At 40.3% G+C, this 15,961-nt stretch overlaps 1 protein-coding gene across 2 annotated transcripts in view; it reads left to right on the top strand.

Moving 5' to 3' along the window:
* cnpy1 (canopy FGF signaling regulator 1) overlaps nucleotides 1-11,725 on the top strand; it is a 27,584-nt gene extending 15,859 nt beyond the window's left edge. For both annotated transcript variants that reach the window (XM_044219285.1, XM_044219284.1), the window contains exons 4-6: nucleotides 8,774-8,986; nucleotides 10,718-10,814; nucleotides 11,550-11,725. In XM_044219285.1, the coding sequence (XP_044075220.1) occupies nucleotides 8,774-8,986; nucleotides 10,718-10,814; nucleotides 11,550-11,590 (351 nt within the window). In that variant the 3' untranslated portion in view covers nucleotides 11,591-11,725. The remainder of the gene's footprint in view (nucleotides 1-8,773; nucleotides 8,987-10,717; nucleotides 10,815-11,549) is intronic.
* Nucleotides 11,726-15,961: the final 4,236 nt, after the last annotated feature.

Consider the following 15,961-nt stretch of genomic DNA (forward strand, 5'->3'; position numbering starts at 1 on the left):
AGCAGCTCTATCTCCTTGCTGGGCAGAACAAAGAACAGGACTGACACTACATCGGTGTGAACAAACAGCTCATCCCCTGCCAGGGAACCTGCTCCCTAGCTACATTCAGTGAACAGTTTAAATCCCACTTTGTGTTCAACCTGTCCTATAAAGAGTCCCTGGCCCAGATTTACACCTTTGTACAGACAGCTGTTTATAACATTGATAGTTGGAACAACTGAGACCCCTACAGTTTGTGAACTCTAGGCGGGAAAAACTTCTCAACTAGAAGCAAGGGAGGTGAATTTCAGGATGCTTGTGTGTTTCATTTGCCTTGCATGTGAGCAGCCAGCTACTGTTAACTCATTTAAGAACTTACCATAGTTTCTATCCCAGTTCAAGTAGTCTTTCACTGGTCATTACTTCTGTCGCATATGTTTGATTGAAAAGGATGATGCCCCAAAATTCATCTTGCACAGCCAAGAGACTTTCTTTAAATGACAATGCAGCCAGTTGCAATCTCAGTTACCCATGGGTCCTCTGTCTTTGGTTTGGAATGCAATTCCACTCAGTTTACAGTTCCTTCATGACATTATGCATGATGTTCGGGAAGGGGTGGCTCAGTATGAGATTAAGTTACTTTTTTAACATCTCTCAGAAAGTTTTGAATTGCTTGCCAGACTTTTTGCTTTTTCCTGTGGGTACTTGCAACATAAACCAGCCCACCAAGATTTATATTAAAAAAACAAACATCAAATGGCCATAGCTTATCACTGGGAGACGTCACCATTAAAACACGTTGAATACAGACCACTAAAAACTATAAGTCTGAGTGATGTGAATAGTGGTGAGATGCTGGCTAGGTTGAAAAATGTCAACATGCATAGACATTTTCTCAACTGGGGGAACCTGAATGGGACAGAGTAAAGGAAAGGCCTGGTCACCTGCAGTTCCATTGAAGGTGACATGCCAGTGTTCTCTAAAATAAGTAAAATTTAACTTTTTGTAGAATCTGTTATCTACAGACTCTGCGTGAACATTGTCATGCTTACAAAGTATTAGATGAGGAAGAGATGTTATCAAAGCTAACACTCTAGATATACAAACCTTTTGATTTACAGTGTGCATATGGTTCAGATGATTGCCTATACAGTGTACCTTTGTTCTCACTGGTATAAATTGTTTGCATTGGTCATTGTGACTTTATTTCATTTTATAACCTTATGTGAATGTGCCCGGTGCCAATCATATTTTTAGGAGAGCCGAAATAAATTCGAAAGACTCGACAAATTGACCACAGACAGTTCTTAGAATAAAGTTATTGCTAAAATTTTGGTCTTCAGAATGATTTATTACAGTCAACTTTAATAGGTTTACAGAAAGAAAATCAGAAATGTAAAGTACTTTTTAGGGTCAAATGTAACTCTTTAAAAAGGTGGGGTATTCAGTTCTGGAGAAATCCAATACCATGATAAATACCATGATAGAGTGAACAGCGACACAGCATGTAAGGTAACTAACGTTAGCTAGTTTGTGGTTAAGCTTAGCTAGGTTGTGGGTTAGCAAACTGTCGCTACAGTTGCTGCTGCGAAGCTAACAGCCAGAGAGGACGAGATGCTTTCCCAGAGCCTGCACAGCAGCTCCAGACAGCAATACTCACAACTCTCTCTCTCTCTGCTACTATAGCTAACATCACAACAACAGCGTATCTTGGCAAACTAGAAAGTAAGCTGTCATTTGGAATGGCTCAAGTAGTGCTGTGTGGCTCTGTTATGATTTTGGCAAACAGGGAACAGGAAAGGACCCAAATGCAGACATAGGAGGCAGCACGATGCTTTAATAGAGCTTACTGGCAGGTACCAAACAGGTAACAGGCAGATATAAGTCCAAACATCAGAGAAGCCAAAAGCAACATAGCAACTGGGACGAACTGACAAAAACACAGGAATCACCAAGACTTTATACACAGGCGAGGGCAGGATAACTAGACACAGGTGAACTTAATTATGGCGGGGCAAACAATCCAAACTGGCGGGAAAAGCAAACAAGGCAGGAAGCAAAACTACCAGACACAAGGCAAGGAGAATATTTCAAAATAAAACAGAAAAAAACCAAACACAGACCCTCAAACCATGACAGGCTCAGTCCGAGCCGCTTTGTTTGTTTCCCTTTTACAGAGCCAGGGTTGAGATTATAACAGAGATTATTTACAGTGTTAATTTAACACTTACTAGTGTGGACCTTAATTACTCTGCTTGTGCCCCTGTGGGTCCTGCTTAGATTTCATTTGGTTTGCCCCTTAGCTGTGTATGTGTGTGTGTGTGTGTGTGTGTGTGTGTGTGTGTGTGTGTGTTTGCGTGTGTGTATAAACTCGCTAACATGCTTGCTATATTGATGTTCTATAAGGCAAATCCACATGTCAGAACACAGCTGATGTCAATGTAACTTGTATTGGTCCCTTTTGTTGTTTGGTGTGTGTAACTGACTACACAAAGACATCACATCCACATACTTGCAGCAGCCGTAACATGTAGAAAATGTTTAAAACATGAATCATAAACAACATGATATCTTCTTTCTGGAGCTGTGATTTTACGCTGACTCTCAACAACCATACAAAGAGAAGAAGCGGAGATAAGAATTTCAACATAAATCTGATTTTATTAGAGTTAGATGTTCTATCAAAAGTACTCCAGTGATTTTAATATTGCACTTCCATAAGTGGGGACTCACTTAAGAAACAGATGGTCAAAGCTTTTGGGGTCATGCTCCAATAACTGGATCCTACACGGCAGATCAGTAGATGTTACCATCTCTGTAACCCAACTGAGACTGACTACTCCACTATAACATCATCAGGGTTATTTTCTCAGAGTTGTCAGAGCTCCTCCAGAGCCACAGGAAACATTAGACAACTGTTTGTATAGGCTGAGTAATACTCATCAGGATGAGTAAACTGAACATCATGTGTAGAATTAGTGGAGTGTCCCTTTAAACAGCAGAACCATATAGAAGTCCTAATAGTTACGTCTGTGCTGTACTCACATGTAGGTTATAATACTATTCATTAATACTAGAATTGGTTGTGCAACTTAAACCCTACTCCATGATTTTTCCCAAAAAACACCCTGATTTAGTCATCTAATAGTGGAGAATTTTTCTTTGAATGCATGACCACAACCCAGGTCAGTTTTTTCTGGCAAAAACAGTTTTGGGTTTTTATCATGCTATAGTCATCAGGGATAGTGTCGTTCCTCCAGAGATGAGCCCCTCCTCTGCCCTTAGCTGACACTAACCTCCACCTGTTGCATTGTTTGGTCAATCAAATGTTACAGAAGAAGCCAAACCTTGATCCCATGCCCTCCCGGCTCCGTCCTTTTCAGCAGCTTTTGACCTAGTGTGAATCGGAGAGGGAGGGATGTCACAGCTTAGATGCCATCAGTGAGGAGGATTTGCAGGTTTTAAGTCTCTGCACTTTGGCCTCCTCACAGTAGGACTTCCTGGGGGCATGGGGCTACTCTGTGGCACAAAAGTTAAACCTGCCTGCTGCAACAATGACACATTTACGTCCTCCAAAGACATTGAACTTAGTTGGAGCAGCAACTGATCTCATAGTGACCGGTGGGAAGTCATGCATTGAGAATGAGAGGATGCACAATGGCACACTGACACAGTGACACATAATATCATGGCCCAGCAATGTGACTGAGTTTAGGTGACATGCAGTTGAATGATTATTTTTAAATCGAAAGAGGATTTGCATTTTTTCTGTGTAGGGTTCTTAAAGGAATAGTTAAACAGTTAAACTGAAAAACATGTTTATTTGCTTTCTTTGTGAGTGAGATGAGAGGATCGATATCAATCTCATGTCTGTGTGTTAAGTGCAGAGCTGAAACAGGATGTGGTTAGCCTAGCTTAGCATTAAGATTGGAAGCAGGGGAGAACTGCCAGCTTTGCTTTTTAAAGAATATTTTTAATTTTATTAGACCGTTGATAGTAGAAACAAGCCGAGAGAGAGAGAGAGAGAGAGAGAGAGAGAGAGAGAGAGAGAGAGAGAGAGATGCCATGCAACAGGCCCCTGGATCAAACATCTTAACTATTCTGCTACCAGCATGCCCCATATCTTGTTTATTTAATCCATAGACTAACAGAAATGTAAAAAAAACAGTTTGTGGTTTTAAGAGGAGTTATAATAATAATAATAATAAAACTTAATTTATAAAGCACTTATCAAAACAAAGTACAAAGTGCTTCACAACAAGAAAAATAAAATAACACAGTGAATGACGAAATATAAAGAAATAAAACACATGAACAGAAAAGCAATAAAATAAACAGTAAAATAAATTATGTCCTGGAAATGTCTGTTGTGGCAAGCCTGTGACAGATAATTTCCTTGTTACTAGGGGAACAGTATCAACCTCTGTACACCCTCCAAAGTTCAAAAATCCACCTACCAACACTCTAAATCTCTCTGGCTAGCACATATCTTGTTTGTTTAATCTGTACACAAACAGAAATTTGTTTTAGGGGGAGTTACATGCTGGAACTATTTCTTGACGAGCAACAGTGTATCCATCCACCCAGAATGCTGTAGTTTCTGGCTATAGTGTTCTGAGTTGCCGGAGTACAGGTTTTGGTTATGGTCTCTGCACAGGCACGATGGTACCAAACCTGACAACCTCATTGTGACAACAAGACTCCAGGAAGTTGCACACAGTTACTGTTGTTCATCAAGGAATAGTTCCAGCACTGCCCCTAAAACCACAAACAGTTTTTAGATTTCTGTTTGTGAACAGATTAAACAAACGAGATAAAATATGTTTGTGAGCTTTAGATGTGTTGGTAGGTGTATTTTTGAACTTGGGAGGGTGTACAGAGGATCACACTGTTCCTTGATATGCCCAACAACAACGACATGATCCCTCACTGACTTCCCACTGAGAAATAGTTCCAGCATGTAACTGCCCATACAACAATTTTTCCCCCCTTTGACAGAGCCAGGCTTGCTGTTTCCCCGTGCTTCAAGTCTTCATGCTAAGCTAAGCTAACCACGTCCTGACTCTGGACTGACATTTATCTTCTCATTGGACTTATGGGAAAAAAGCAACTAAGCTTATTTCCCAAACTGTTGCCCTATTGCTTTTAAGCACTGTGCCAGGCCTAACCTGTTCTCCATCCTCTTCCAAATTACTTTCGTTAACCAGCTCTAGGCTATGACTTAATGCTATTCTATGGATGCACATCATTTACAGTCAGAAACGCCAGCTAATTACAAACCGCTTCAATATTTCTCTCGTCATAATGAAGTGATATTATTATTATCAAATCTTTGACGTGGACATTCTTATTCACTAATCCATACTTTAAATGGCATAATGGTCAAAATGACATTTCAGCTTCACCTTCCACTTGCCGCTTTGATGACAATATTATCATTATTATTATTATTATTATTAATTTATGGGCCTTCATTGGCCCATATCATCAGGACAATGAAATTGAAAGGCCCCTGTCCACAGCGGTGCAATAATGCCTCCCTGTCCAATGGGAATTGAATGGAGGATAGCATCCCTGAGAAGCCTATTCTCTGGCCCAACTGGTCGCTTCCCCACCACCAACACCACCCCCGCCCCATTCTTCAAACAACGCTGTGACTGACAGCTCCCTTTCACAAGGCTCCGACTGGCAAGGAAGGGGTTTAATTCCAAGCCATTTTGCAGCATGGCATGATAATGACTCAGACCCAAGCACGTTGGTCCATCTCAGCCCGACGTGGTTTTGTTGTTGTTGTTTTTTTTATTTAGTTTGAATGAGACTGAGGATTTAGTTTGAATTTAAATTTCAAACTCAGTTTTATCAAATTCACATATATGATGAGAAGAGATCTTTGACAAGTTATGCGATGTCCCACAGTTTTTGTTTGATCATATGATTTCAAACAATAAGAATATAACTCAAGATTTCATCTGTATAACAAAAGGGGGGGGGGGTTTGTACTTTCTACCTCACTACATTTACCTGACAGCTACAGTACTAGATGTTATAATAATTATGCATTGTTATAGATAAAAAAATGCCCAACACTATGTGAAATAGTTCAAATTAGCTTCAGCTTGGCCAGATGCAACGTGTAAATACTGCTTACATGATAATGCATCGGTAATAATAATCATATAATATATGATAATGATATAAATCCCTGAAAGCTGTCATTTTCCATTTGAGTACTTTTTTACTTTTTATACTTAATATGTACATATAGCTGATAACACAAGTGTACTTTAACTTTTTAGTTAAAGTTTTTATAAAATTTTGATTGCAGGATCTTCATTTGTAATGAAGTATTTTTACAGGGGTAGACATTACTACAAGACATTGGAGACCCAGTCATCAATGAAATGAAATAAAAAGAAAACCTTCACAAGAGGTTCTTAGCTGTATTTAAAATCTAAAACAAGCACTTTGTCAAAAGATCCCATGAGGATATTACAAATTAAAAACTACCAAACCAAACTAGTTTAGCGATGCTATCTCTTCCATTTTCTGTGCTTCAGCTTTCAAATCTGGCCCTTTAGCTAATTTCCAAAGCCCTAAAATTATTCTGGAGGCTGTAATCATACCCGCCATAATAACTGAAAATGCATATTTTGATATATTATACATTTATTTATACCAAACCATCTACCCAGGTCTTCCAAAACATGACAAAATAGAATTAACCAAATTAAATGTACAGTTTTAGGTAGATCATGATGACAAATGCAATCTTCAATTTGAAAGTTCATTCTTGACCTTGGAAATAGTCGTATAACAAAATAAACTTTATTAATGATAATAATTTGAATTTTTTTAAAAATCTGCTGATGAAGACTGTAAAATGTTGTTGAAAGCTTCAGTACAAGCTAGTAAGCAGACTTTGAGTAAAGATGATTTTGTGTGCAACGTTTGTAGAGCTAAGAAGATTGATCGATCAACAGAACAGTTTTGATAGTGGCTTAACTGTGTGAGTACCTTTTTTGTGCAAAAATGATTTGCTGGTTCTCTTAGACAGGAAACTGAGGATCTTTGGACTGTTGGTTGGAGACATTTAAATATGTCAACCTGGGCTCTAGGAAATTGTGACTGGCATTTTGCACAATTTTCTGACATTTTTTGAAAGTAATGTGCACATCAGTAGATAATGAAAATAATCAGCTACACAAATATATGTCTCCCAAATATACAAGACTAGACAAGACATAATCACTAATTTCACTCATTCAGCGGATGAAATGTCGCCACTGGTGTTAAAGTAGTCACAAGCTGATTTTGATTGATAGGTGAACCTCATCGTCATTGGCCTGTGTGACCTACATCCCTCTGTGCTCGCCCTCCAACCTTTGGCCCCGTGCTGTAACACATTCAGTTCACCGGCCAACTTCCTTCCTCCTCAGCACAACAGTGTTGTCAAGCTCAAGGGATCTTCTGCTGAATGAATCAGAAGTTAAAAAGGTGGGGCCGACCTTAAAGACAGAGGGATTAGTGATTGGTCCAGTTTATTTTTGCTATGACGAAGTTATTTGTTGAGCAGAGGAAGAGGCAGAAAAACAGAGAAGGCAAAGGAAGGATTTGGTGCAAAACAGATGGCGGAGAGGCCCTTTGTCATTTTGTGACATCTCGAAGAGAGTGTGTGTGTGTGTGTGTGTGTGTGTGTGCAATGTAATCAGTAGGCTTGGCCCGGAAGGGAACACAGCCAATTCCGAAAAGAGACAAAAGGGGTCATGGAATAATATATCTACATTGTACAAAATCCAGTTCATCTGCAAGATGCCCTCCAACCCTCCCTTCTTCCTCTCTGTGCAGTACCCCCAAAACCTCCCCCACCCACTCCCACCCCCACCCTGCCACCTTTTCACCAAAGAAGACAAGAAAGATTTCCTCCTTTGATCATTGGAGGATGGAGGGGGGATGAATGGGCCAAAAAGAAGCAGCAGAAGCAGTGCGGGGGCTGAGAAGATGAGCTGTTTACCCTGCACTTGGCTTCTGTTGAGGCCTCCTGCTTCTCCCATCTCCTCCACCAACCCCACCTTTCTCAGGAAACCAACCCCTCCCTTTGGCTTTTTCCAGCCCAGTTGGAGGTGTAAAGAGCAACCCCCCCCCATCGCCCTTTTCATCACCCTGTCCTCTCCCCCTCAGCCCCCAGGCCCGATCTCCTTCCGGGGATGGTGGGAGCAGGGTGCTGCACCTGTCTTGACCCGTCTAGACTCCACCGCCTCGCTGTTTTGTCCTCAAAGGGGGGAGAGGAAGAGGACGGTGGAGTTTGGATGGAGAGGTGGGGAGGGTATGCACACAGGTTAAAAGTCAGAGTTGGAGGGTGAGGTTTGTTAGAGAGGATGAAGAAAACACAGCGGAAACAAGAGGTCACCCTGCTGACCCGCACAGAGCGCTGTGGTGTAACACAGCTGACACCGGGGCAACCCAGACTCTGAGGAGGACTGTCACCGTCACAGTGGTTTATAAAGAGCTAACCGTTTGTGTTTGGTTGCCAGGGCAGTGACACAGATGCCATCTCAGATTTGGAAGTATATTTTTAATATTTTAGGTTAGGTTTTTTTTCACCATATTTCTAACTGTGTGTCTATGAGGCATGCATTTGAGTTAGTGTAAGAAACATTGGGAAAATAAGAGGAATGTCATATGACAAAAGATCCAGGTCAGACCGGAGCCCAGGGCGTCTGTACAGTCACGCCACCAAACAGCTCAACGTGTGGTCTCCATGTTTTCCTCCTCTCTCTCTCGGTTGTGTGGCCAGGTACCTCTTGCTCGCTCCGAGACTCACCTCCATGAGCTCCTGGACGGGGTGTGCAACAGCATGAGCGACTACTCCCTCTACGTGGACCCCGACACCCAGCACAAACAGTACATGAGGTTTGCTCCCAGGAGCAGCGGGACCACCGGGGACTTCCCCGACTTTAAAAACTTCCAGTTCGACGGACCCGAGGCGTCCAACGCCCTGAAATTCGCAGTAAGTGCAGAAGTGCATAATTAAACTGTAGAATATACTGTATTTGTGATAGAACTGTAATCCGTAATCATAACTGTGGACCAGGTTACACCAGCTTAATCCATCACTGAATTGGTGTGTAAAGTCCTTCCTAAGTTGTTAGTTACTACGAGCTACTTTCCAACTAGTTATTTACTAAATTGGGTTGCTCCATTAAAATTGAAGAAATGTCTTTACTGGTAAAGACCCTGTGTGAATTAGTTGCTAGGAAACAACTGTAGCACTGTCCAATCAAAAGCAATCAACTGTGTATGTTATCAGGAAGTATTGCAAAGTAGTCGGAATGCTACTAACTTCCAAATATAACAGCTGTAGGGGGCCAAACAATTTAATAAACTCAACTGCCAATCCTTTGTAAATGTAGGTGTGATTTTGTACACATGGAGAAATGTGTTTTTGCTTTTTATTAATAGTATTCATGCAGGTAAGAGTGTGATTTGCAGACCTTATTTGGACATTTAATTGTTATTGGCATAATGTTTTGTAATTTGAGGTATATTGTCTTGTTTTTGCGAAATGTAATTTAAAACCGTTATTAACCCTTTAAGACCCAATCCTAAAGTGGCTGACTGGGCATGGCTTGCAGTTTTTGACTGCAAAATACTGATATATATATATATATATTTTTTTTTTTCAGCACAAACTCAGCTTTAAATTTATGCCAATTTTTTACTAAAGAAATATTATAACAACACATATTTAAGAAATGAGTACTTAGAAAATTAAACAAATACATCTTATTTTTTATTTTCATGTCTCTAGGAGCCGTTACTGTCTATAGTTATAAAGGCCATTTTTATTGTTTAAATGTCCAGCTTGTAAACACTTGTAACGAGGCCACAAATGACCTGCTGGTGCAGCTGCTAGCTGTTAGCTTTGCCACATTATGCTATGTTGTGTCATGTGACTAAAGCAAGTGTTTTTTGTGAATGGAACAAAAATTTGGATTATGTTTCCAGTTGCAATATAACATGCAGAGGGCCTCTACTGTGTTCACAAATTACAATAGCTAATCCAGACTTTCACATTCAGAACATTCACAAACAACTTGTGTTTTGTGCAAGTTCCTTTTATCGTCTTTATTCGTGTTACTGGGATGCTTGTTTGCCATACTATACACCTTGTAGATCTGCTTTTTGCAGACAGATGTAAAAATTGCAATGTTTCAAAGCCCAAGCAAATTTAAATAATCATGAACGCTCTTGAGCTAGATTCAAAATGGGAGCTCCCTGTGCTTTAAGGATTCAGGATTCAAGATTTGTCAGCTTGAATCAGATCCTGCTCCTCAGTTCATTTAATAATTTGGAGCTAAAATTCACATCAAAGGTCATTTTTGCTTTTACACATTGCTTGTCAGGTTGTTGCTTTCTTGAGCAGGTCCTTCTTGGGGGGAATAAAAATAATCCATATTTTCTCCAGGACCACCTGCTGAAATAAAAATCCAATAACATCAAGCACTCGCTGAATCTGAGGAGTTGTGGCTTAGCAGTGTGACCATCGAGTTGTCAAAATGGCTGAACACTTTGTCAAACAGAGGGGAAACATGGCCACCGCCCTGAGAATGGTGCCCACCATTGTGCGAAAAGACACAGTGTGTGTGTGAGTGTGTGTGATGTGTATGCATGGCCGAGCCGCTTCAGCTCTGTTTCCCCCGGCCCAAGTCTTTCTTGTGCGCTTGTGTTTTTCTCTCAGTGTGAAAGCGTCGTGGAGGAGCTGGAGGATGATATCATCTCTCTGTTCAGCCAGGACACAGAGCATGTGCACGAGGAGTTATGCAACAGAGTCTCAGGTACCACAGCTTCTTCACACAGTCTCGACCACAGATATGATGCAGCGTTCCCCCTCCCCCTCCCCTCACAAAGGATATCTATCACATCAAGTGGAAGCAATTAGACATTTTAGAATAAAGCTGGAGAAATTCATGGAGAATTTAGCCGATTAGTTTAATCCAAAGATTGGGTTTGGTAATATTAATAACATTGAAAAATGACCTCACATGCTTTGTTTAGAAAAATATTTCTTTGCTTGTTTTATTTGCATCTGATTCAATGCATTTTCCCTTTACTATGACATACAAAGATGACTATGTACAATGTACTCATGTGTGGTTAGTTTTATCATCTTATATGGCTTATTTGTTCATGTTGGGTTTGGCTTCCACAGCCTTATGTAACAGCAGAGATGAGAGAGAGGCCATTTTGTTAGAATCTGTGAATGAGCTGAAAGCCACTGCAGATGTCCCACTGTTTTTATCAAGCTTTAGTTCAGAGAGAAACAGCATTATACTGAGACATCTCTGTAGCATACAAACTGCTTCAGGGTGAGGCCTTAGAATGTGTTAATGAAAAACGATCGTGATGAACTCCTTAAACTGCAAATTAAATCTTTGTTTTTTGTGTCAAAAGTCAACAAACCGCAGCACTGCAACATGGTGCTACATTTTCATGATCCATTCATTAATGTAGACAAGTCATTAACCTCAACACACTTGCTCATATTTTTGTCTTTCTGTTTTTGATTTCAGACTACTGTAAAGACCGCAGTCACACAAACGAGGAGTTATAGTTTTGTTTTATGTTTTCAGTCGACAAAAGTGGGACCAGCTTTGTTGCAGAGATTACAAAAAAGAGGCCTTTAACAAAATCAGTTTTTGACAAATAATTCTTTTGAAATAATAAAAGAACAAATCCTGAGAAACCACATTGTGCACATTAGTTTTTGTCCGAGGCTTGAAATCGATGCTCCTGCACGCCACTCATGGTGTCAGACCAGAGTATTGTGTTGTCAGCTGCTGGCTCTGATTGGTTTTCTGAACAGCGACTGCTTCTTCTTGGTCTGATTAATCATAATCAGACCTACAAACTGAGCACATTAATGAAGCGATGGCTGTGTTTGCATGTTTGCATGCTTTTAGTCAGTGTGAATTTTTAGCTTTGAGCTGCAGGAAAAATAGAAATTTAAGATAGCATTCTTCATAGTGCTGCAACAGTTAGTCAACGAATCAATTTATCAAGCAAAAATGTCGAACATTTGCTGGTTCCGTTCTGTTTTATATCATAGTAAGCTGAATAAATAATACATTTCTTGGGCTCTGGGAAATTGTGAGAATTCATTGAAATAAAAAATAGAGAAATTAATTGATAATAGAACTAATCTTTTCTTCCCCATAATTCTACAAGTCTGTTTAGTTTCAATTTGTGTTATTTCAATTTTTATAAATAGTGATACAGTCCTTGGTCATGCAAGGTCAGAGCATCATTTTTGGATCCAAAATTGTAAGCTCTTTGTTACTGTCTAAATGGTCACAACGAGGTGCATGCAAGGACAGAAATTTAGAAAAACCCAAAGGTTGAATGAGTTCAGTGTTGTGCTGTGCTGTAGTCTGTGTACGATGAGCTGCAGCCGTATGTCAATATACAGGTTTCAAATAGACTATGTCTTCTCAAACAAACTAGCAGGTGTACAGACTGGATTGGACCAGATATAGCAGCAGCTGCTTGATGATTGGCCAGAACACCGTGCATTGATATGCTAAAGGCTGCACGTCCACAGGGGAAGCATGTTTAGTGGCAGAGACTGCATCATACTGAAGCTCCTCTCAGTACATTCAAATATAACTGAAAAGTTTCTGTTACGTGGCTGAGTTTAACAGGTTGATGTAGCAATAAAAAGAGAAAAGAAACATGTTTTGGATTGAGGGAGTATGCACCGAGGTCACGTTTTCATGAGGTACAACTTCCATCACCACTGAGCAGCCAGACTAACTTCCTGTGGCTGCTATGAATGGGTAAACGTGCGCAATCGAGAAGAAAACAAACTATTAACTTGAAAAAATAAAGGCCATCGGAATCAGTGATTGGTGGTTTGTAGATGTTCAAATTTGGGCAGAAATATTTCTTCCTTTCATGTAAGTGTACTTTATTTTGACATTGGTGAAGCCCACTTAACAAAGCCATAAGGATTACAGGAGACTAGACTCCTGGTCTGATCATAAAGCTACATTTGTCACCAGTAGGAATACTGGTGACAAATGTAGCTTTATGATCAGACAGTCCAACAAGAATGTAAGCTACGATTTGACACCACACGGCTGCTGATCCGTTCATCCATTCCATTCTCTTGTCTTTAGTCTTCAGCAGTCTGTAAAAACTTTACAATGAAAAAACCTGAATTCTTTCTGAATCGGTTTTAACACAACACCTCCTTACCATTTTAGCACTGTCCTCCATGTTGGTTTTTCTATGTGAATACCAGTGTGTGTGTGACCAAAGCGACTATCATGTGAGGTGATGTCACATGTATGGAGGTTATCTATATACACAGTGATGCGGTGGCACCTACTTCCTGCTGCTGCAGGAGGCACATTGGTGTATTGCTTCCATGGCAGTCAGTAACATCAGTCCTTCAGGGATCTCACAGAGGTTTTTAGGATTAGTGTGGCCAAGAATGACTCAGAATGGATTTGCAGCAGCTTTTCTAAAAGATTGTGACTATTTCACCATTTTAAAAATTACAATTCAGGTGTAAAAAATAGTGATTGTTGAAAAAGCCACTGATAATCATATGTAATAAACAGTAAAAATATGTAATATGTGTATGAGGCTTAGTGCCGTGTAGCACTGCTATTAAGCAGTCCTCAGTCTGTCACCAGCATTATATAAGTCAATGACAGCAGAATATAGATTTACACAAAGCCCAAACCTGAGGCAATAAGAACAACCCAGTATGACAGACAATATAGGGATGCTATTCAAACTCCCATAATGCAGCTTCTCATACATTCCACTTGCCCCGCAAATTTGGCAGAGAATACAACAACCACAGGTGATGAATTGTGTGTAACTGCATGTTTAAGTGTTACACTCGGTTGAAAGAAGCACAACACTTAAAGGATAAGTCTGGTGATATGTATCTGTAGTTGTGTTACTGTTCCATGTGCACAGTCAAAGTGTTGTGTGTGTCGCAGCCTGATGGATCTTCTTCCTCTGAGCCACAGAGCTCCATTGTTGTCCAGAAACTGTTAAAAACACATCAGTGAGCTTCAGGAACTGAACCGAACATAAACAAACAGTTTATATATTGTCATAAAGAATCTAGGGCATGTGTTATTAATTAAAGTGAAATGTATTGAACTCAGTTATCAGTATCAGCACTGATCTGCCTGTGCTGGTGTCCTTCCTGCTCATGACAGGCAGGAGGTAGGTGGCTGATATGACAAAATAAACAACAGGATATATATTGTCATAAAGAATCTTTAGAGGGCAAACGTTATCACTTAGAGTGGAATACTGAACTTACAGTTTTCATTACCAGCATTTGGAGGGGGCACTTTATCCTTCTCTTTTGCTGCTGTCAGAAACTTCAATAATGATCCTGAGGAAAGATAAAGTGATATAGTAGCCTATATGATACTTATTATAGTAACGTTAGCATGTTAATGAAGTCAATTCAAAATGCTTTCACACTATAGAATTTATTCCTCAAGTTCAACTTTTAACTTGCTACTAACTTTTCTCCTTGGACTCTAGGAGGACACATTTTGAGACATTGCTGTGGAGAAAAGTTTGTCAGCCCTCGGGGGCCCCCTAACGGCCTGGGGTCCCAAGCAGTTGCCTGCCTTGTCTGTTCACAAGCTGCTGCTCTGCACACACACACACACTGTCCTGCTGCCCCAAATACTCACCAAATGTGGATTAATCCGCCACTGAAAATAGTCCCCAACAAATGCACTAATTCCTTCTGTTTGAGTAAAGTTTGCTAAAAACTAGTGGCCAGCTGTTTTATGAAATTACTGAGCCTTTTTTTTATGAAACTATGTATTTCAGTTCAGAGTTCACAGTCTAAAAGTGCAACCAGCTGTGCTTTGTACTCCAGCAGGGGGCATTCATGTAAAATACACTTTTACTCTGATCTGGTTACCCTCATAGTAGACACTATTGTTGCTCTCTTTGCCAAAGCAAAATGGAGGAAACTAGTGAAGTGCTGAATGGATAATCATGACACCAAACCACCTGAGAAATAATGAGGAAGAATTTTGGATATGACACCATAGACCAACAAATCTGAAGTCACCTGCAAAAGGTGACGGCCCTAACATCTTGTGTAATAACCGAGAGTTTGGGGCAGGGTAGGGAAGTCAGAAAATATTCAGAGACTGATTTTGTTTTTTTCACAGGATTTGTAGACAAAGCTAGAATAACGGCAGACTTATCTTTTAGGTTTCACATGCAGGTACTTTCATCAAACGCATTCCATCTCAGTCTCACTCAGGGTTATGGCTATGGATCACCCTTAGCAGGTTGGAAAATAGAGAAGTGGCACAAACAACAACAAAAACCAAATCACAAACAGAAAAAAAGCAGGTAGTCCTTCTTCATAAGATGTCCTTCCTGCTTTTCAGGCAGACCAACCAAGAAATCTAACCTTACAAACAAAACAAAACAGATAGCAGGAGTCAGTGATGGGACCCACCAACAATCACTGTCATAGTTCCAAAACTGACAGAGTAATGGTTTCCATCCAGACAAACACAAGTTCAAACACGACAACGAATCTTTATACAAATAACCTAACCGGTGAGCCATTTTTGTGCCACTTTCGAATATACCAGCTATTAACAGGCCACAACATACCCTAAGAAAAAGGCTTTACCTGAACCCCCGGTGAGCTCGTCCTGCTTCCCGCAGTCATTCCACTCATCCCCCCCACAGTGTCAACCACTCCTCTTCTCGTGTTAACAACCGTGTACTGAACTGCGTCGGTTTCAATTAATTTAGGTTAACAAATAGATGCAGACAGAAACTAAACCAAAATATTTCCGGGAAGAGAGTTGTCATTCATTGTCCTTCACAGTCTCAACAAAAAGAGTTGCCCTCTGCGCAGCACACCACTCTCCTGTCTTCTTCCTCTACTCTTGCTCCCAGGCGTCTGCTCTCA

This window comes from Siniperca chuatsi, linkage group LG13 (genome assembly GCF_020085105.1).
Source record: "Siniperca chuatsi isolate FFG_IHB_CAS linkage group LG13, ASM2008510v1, whole genome shotgun sequence".
NCBI lineage: Eukaryota > Metazoa > Chordata > Actinopteri > Centrarchiformes > Sinipercidae > Siniperca > Siniperca chuatsi.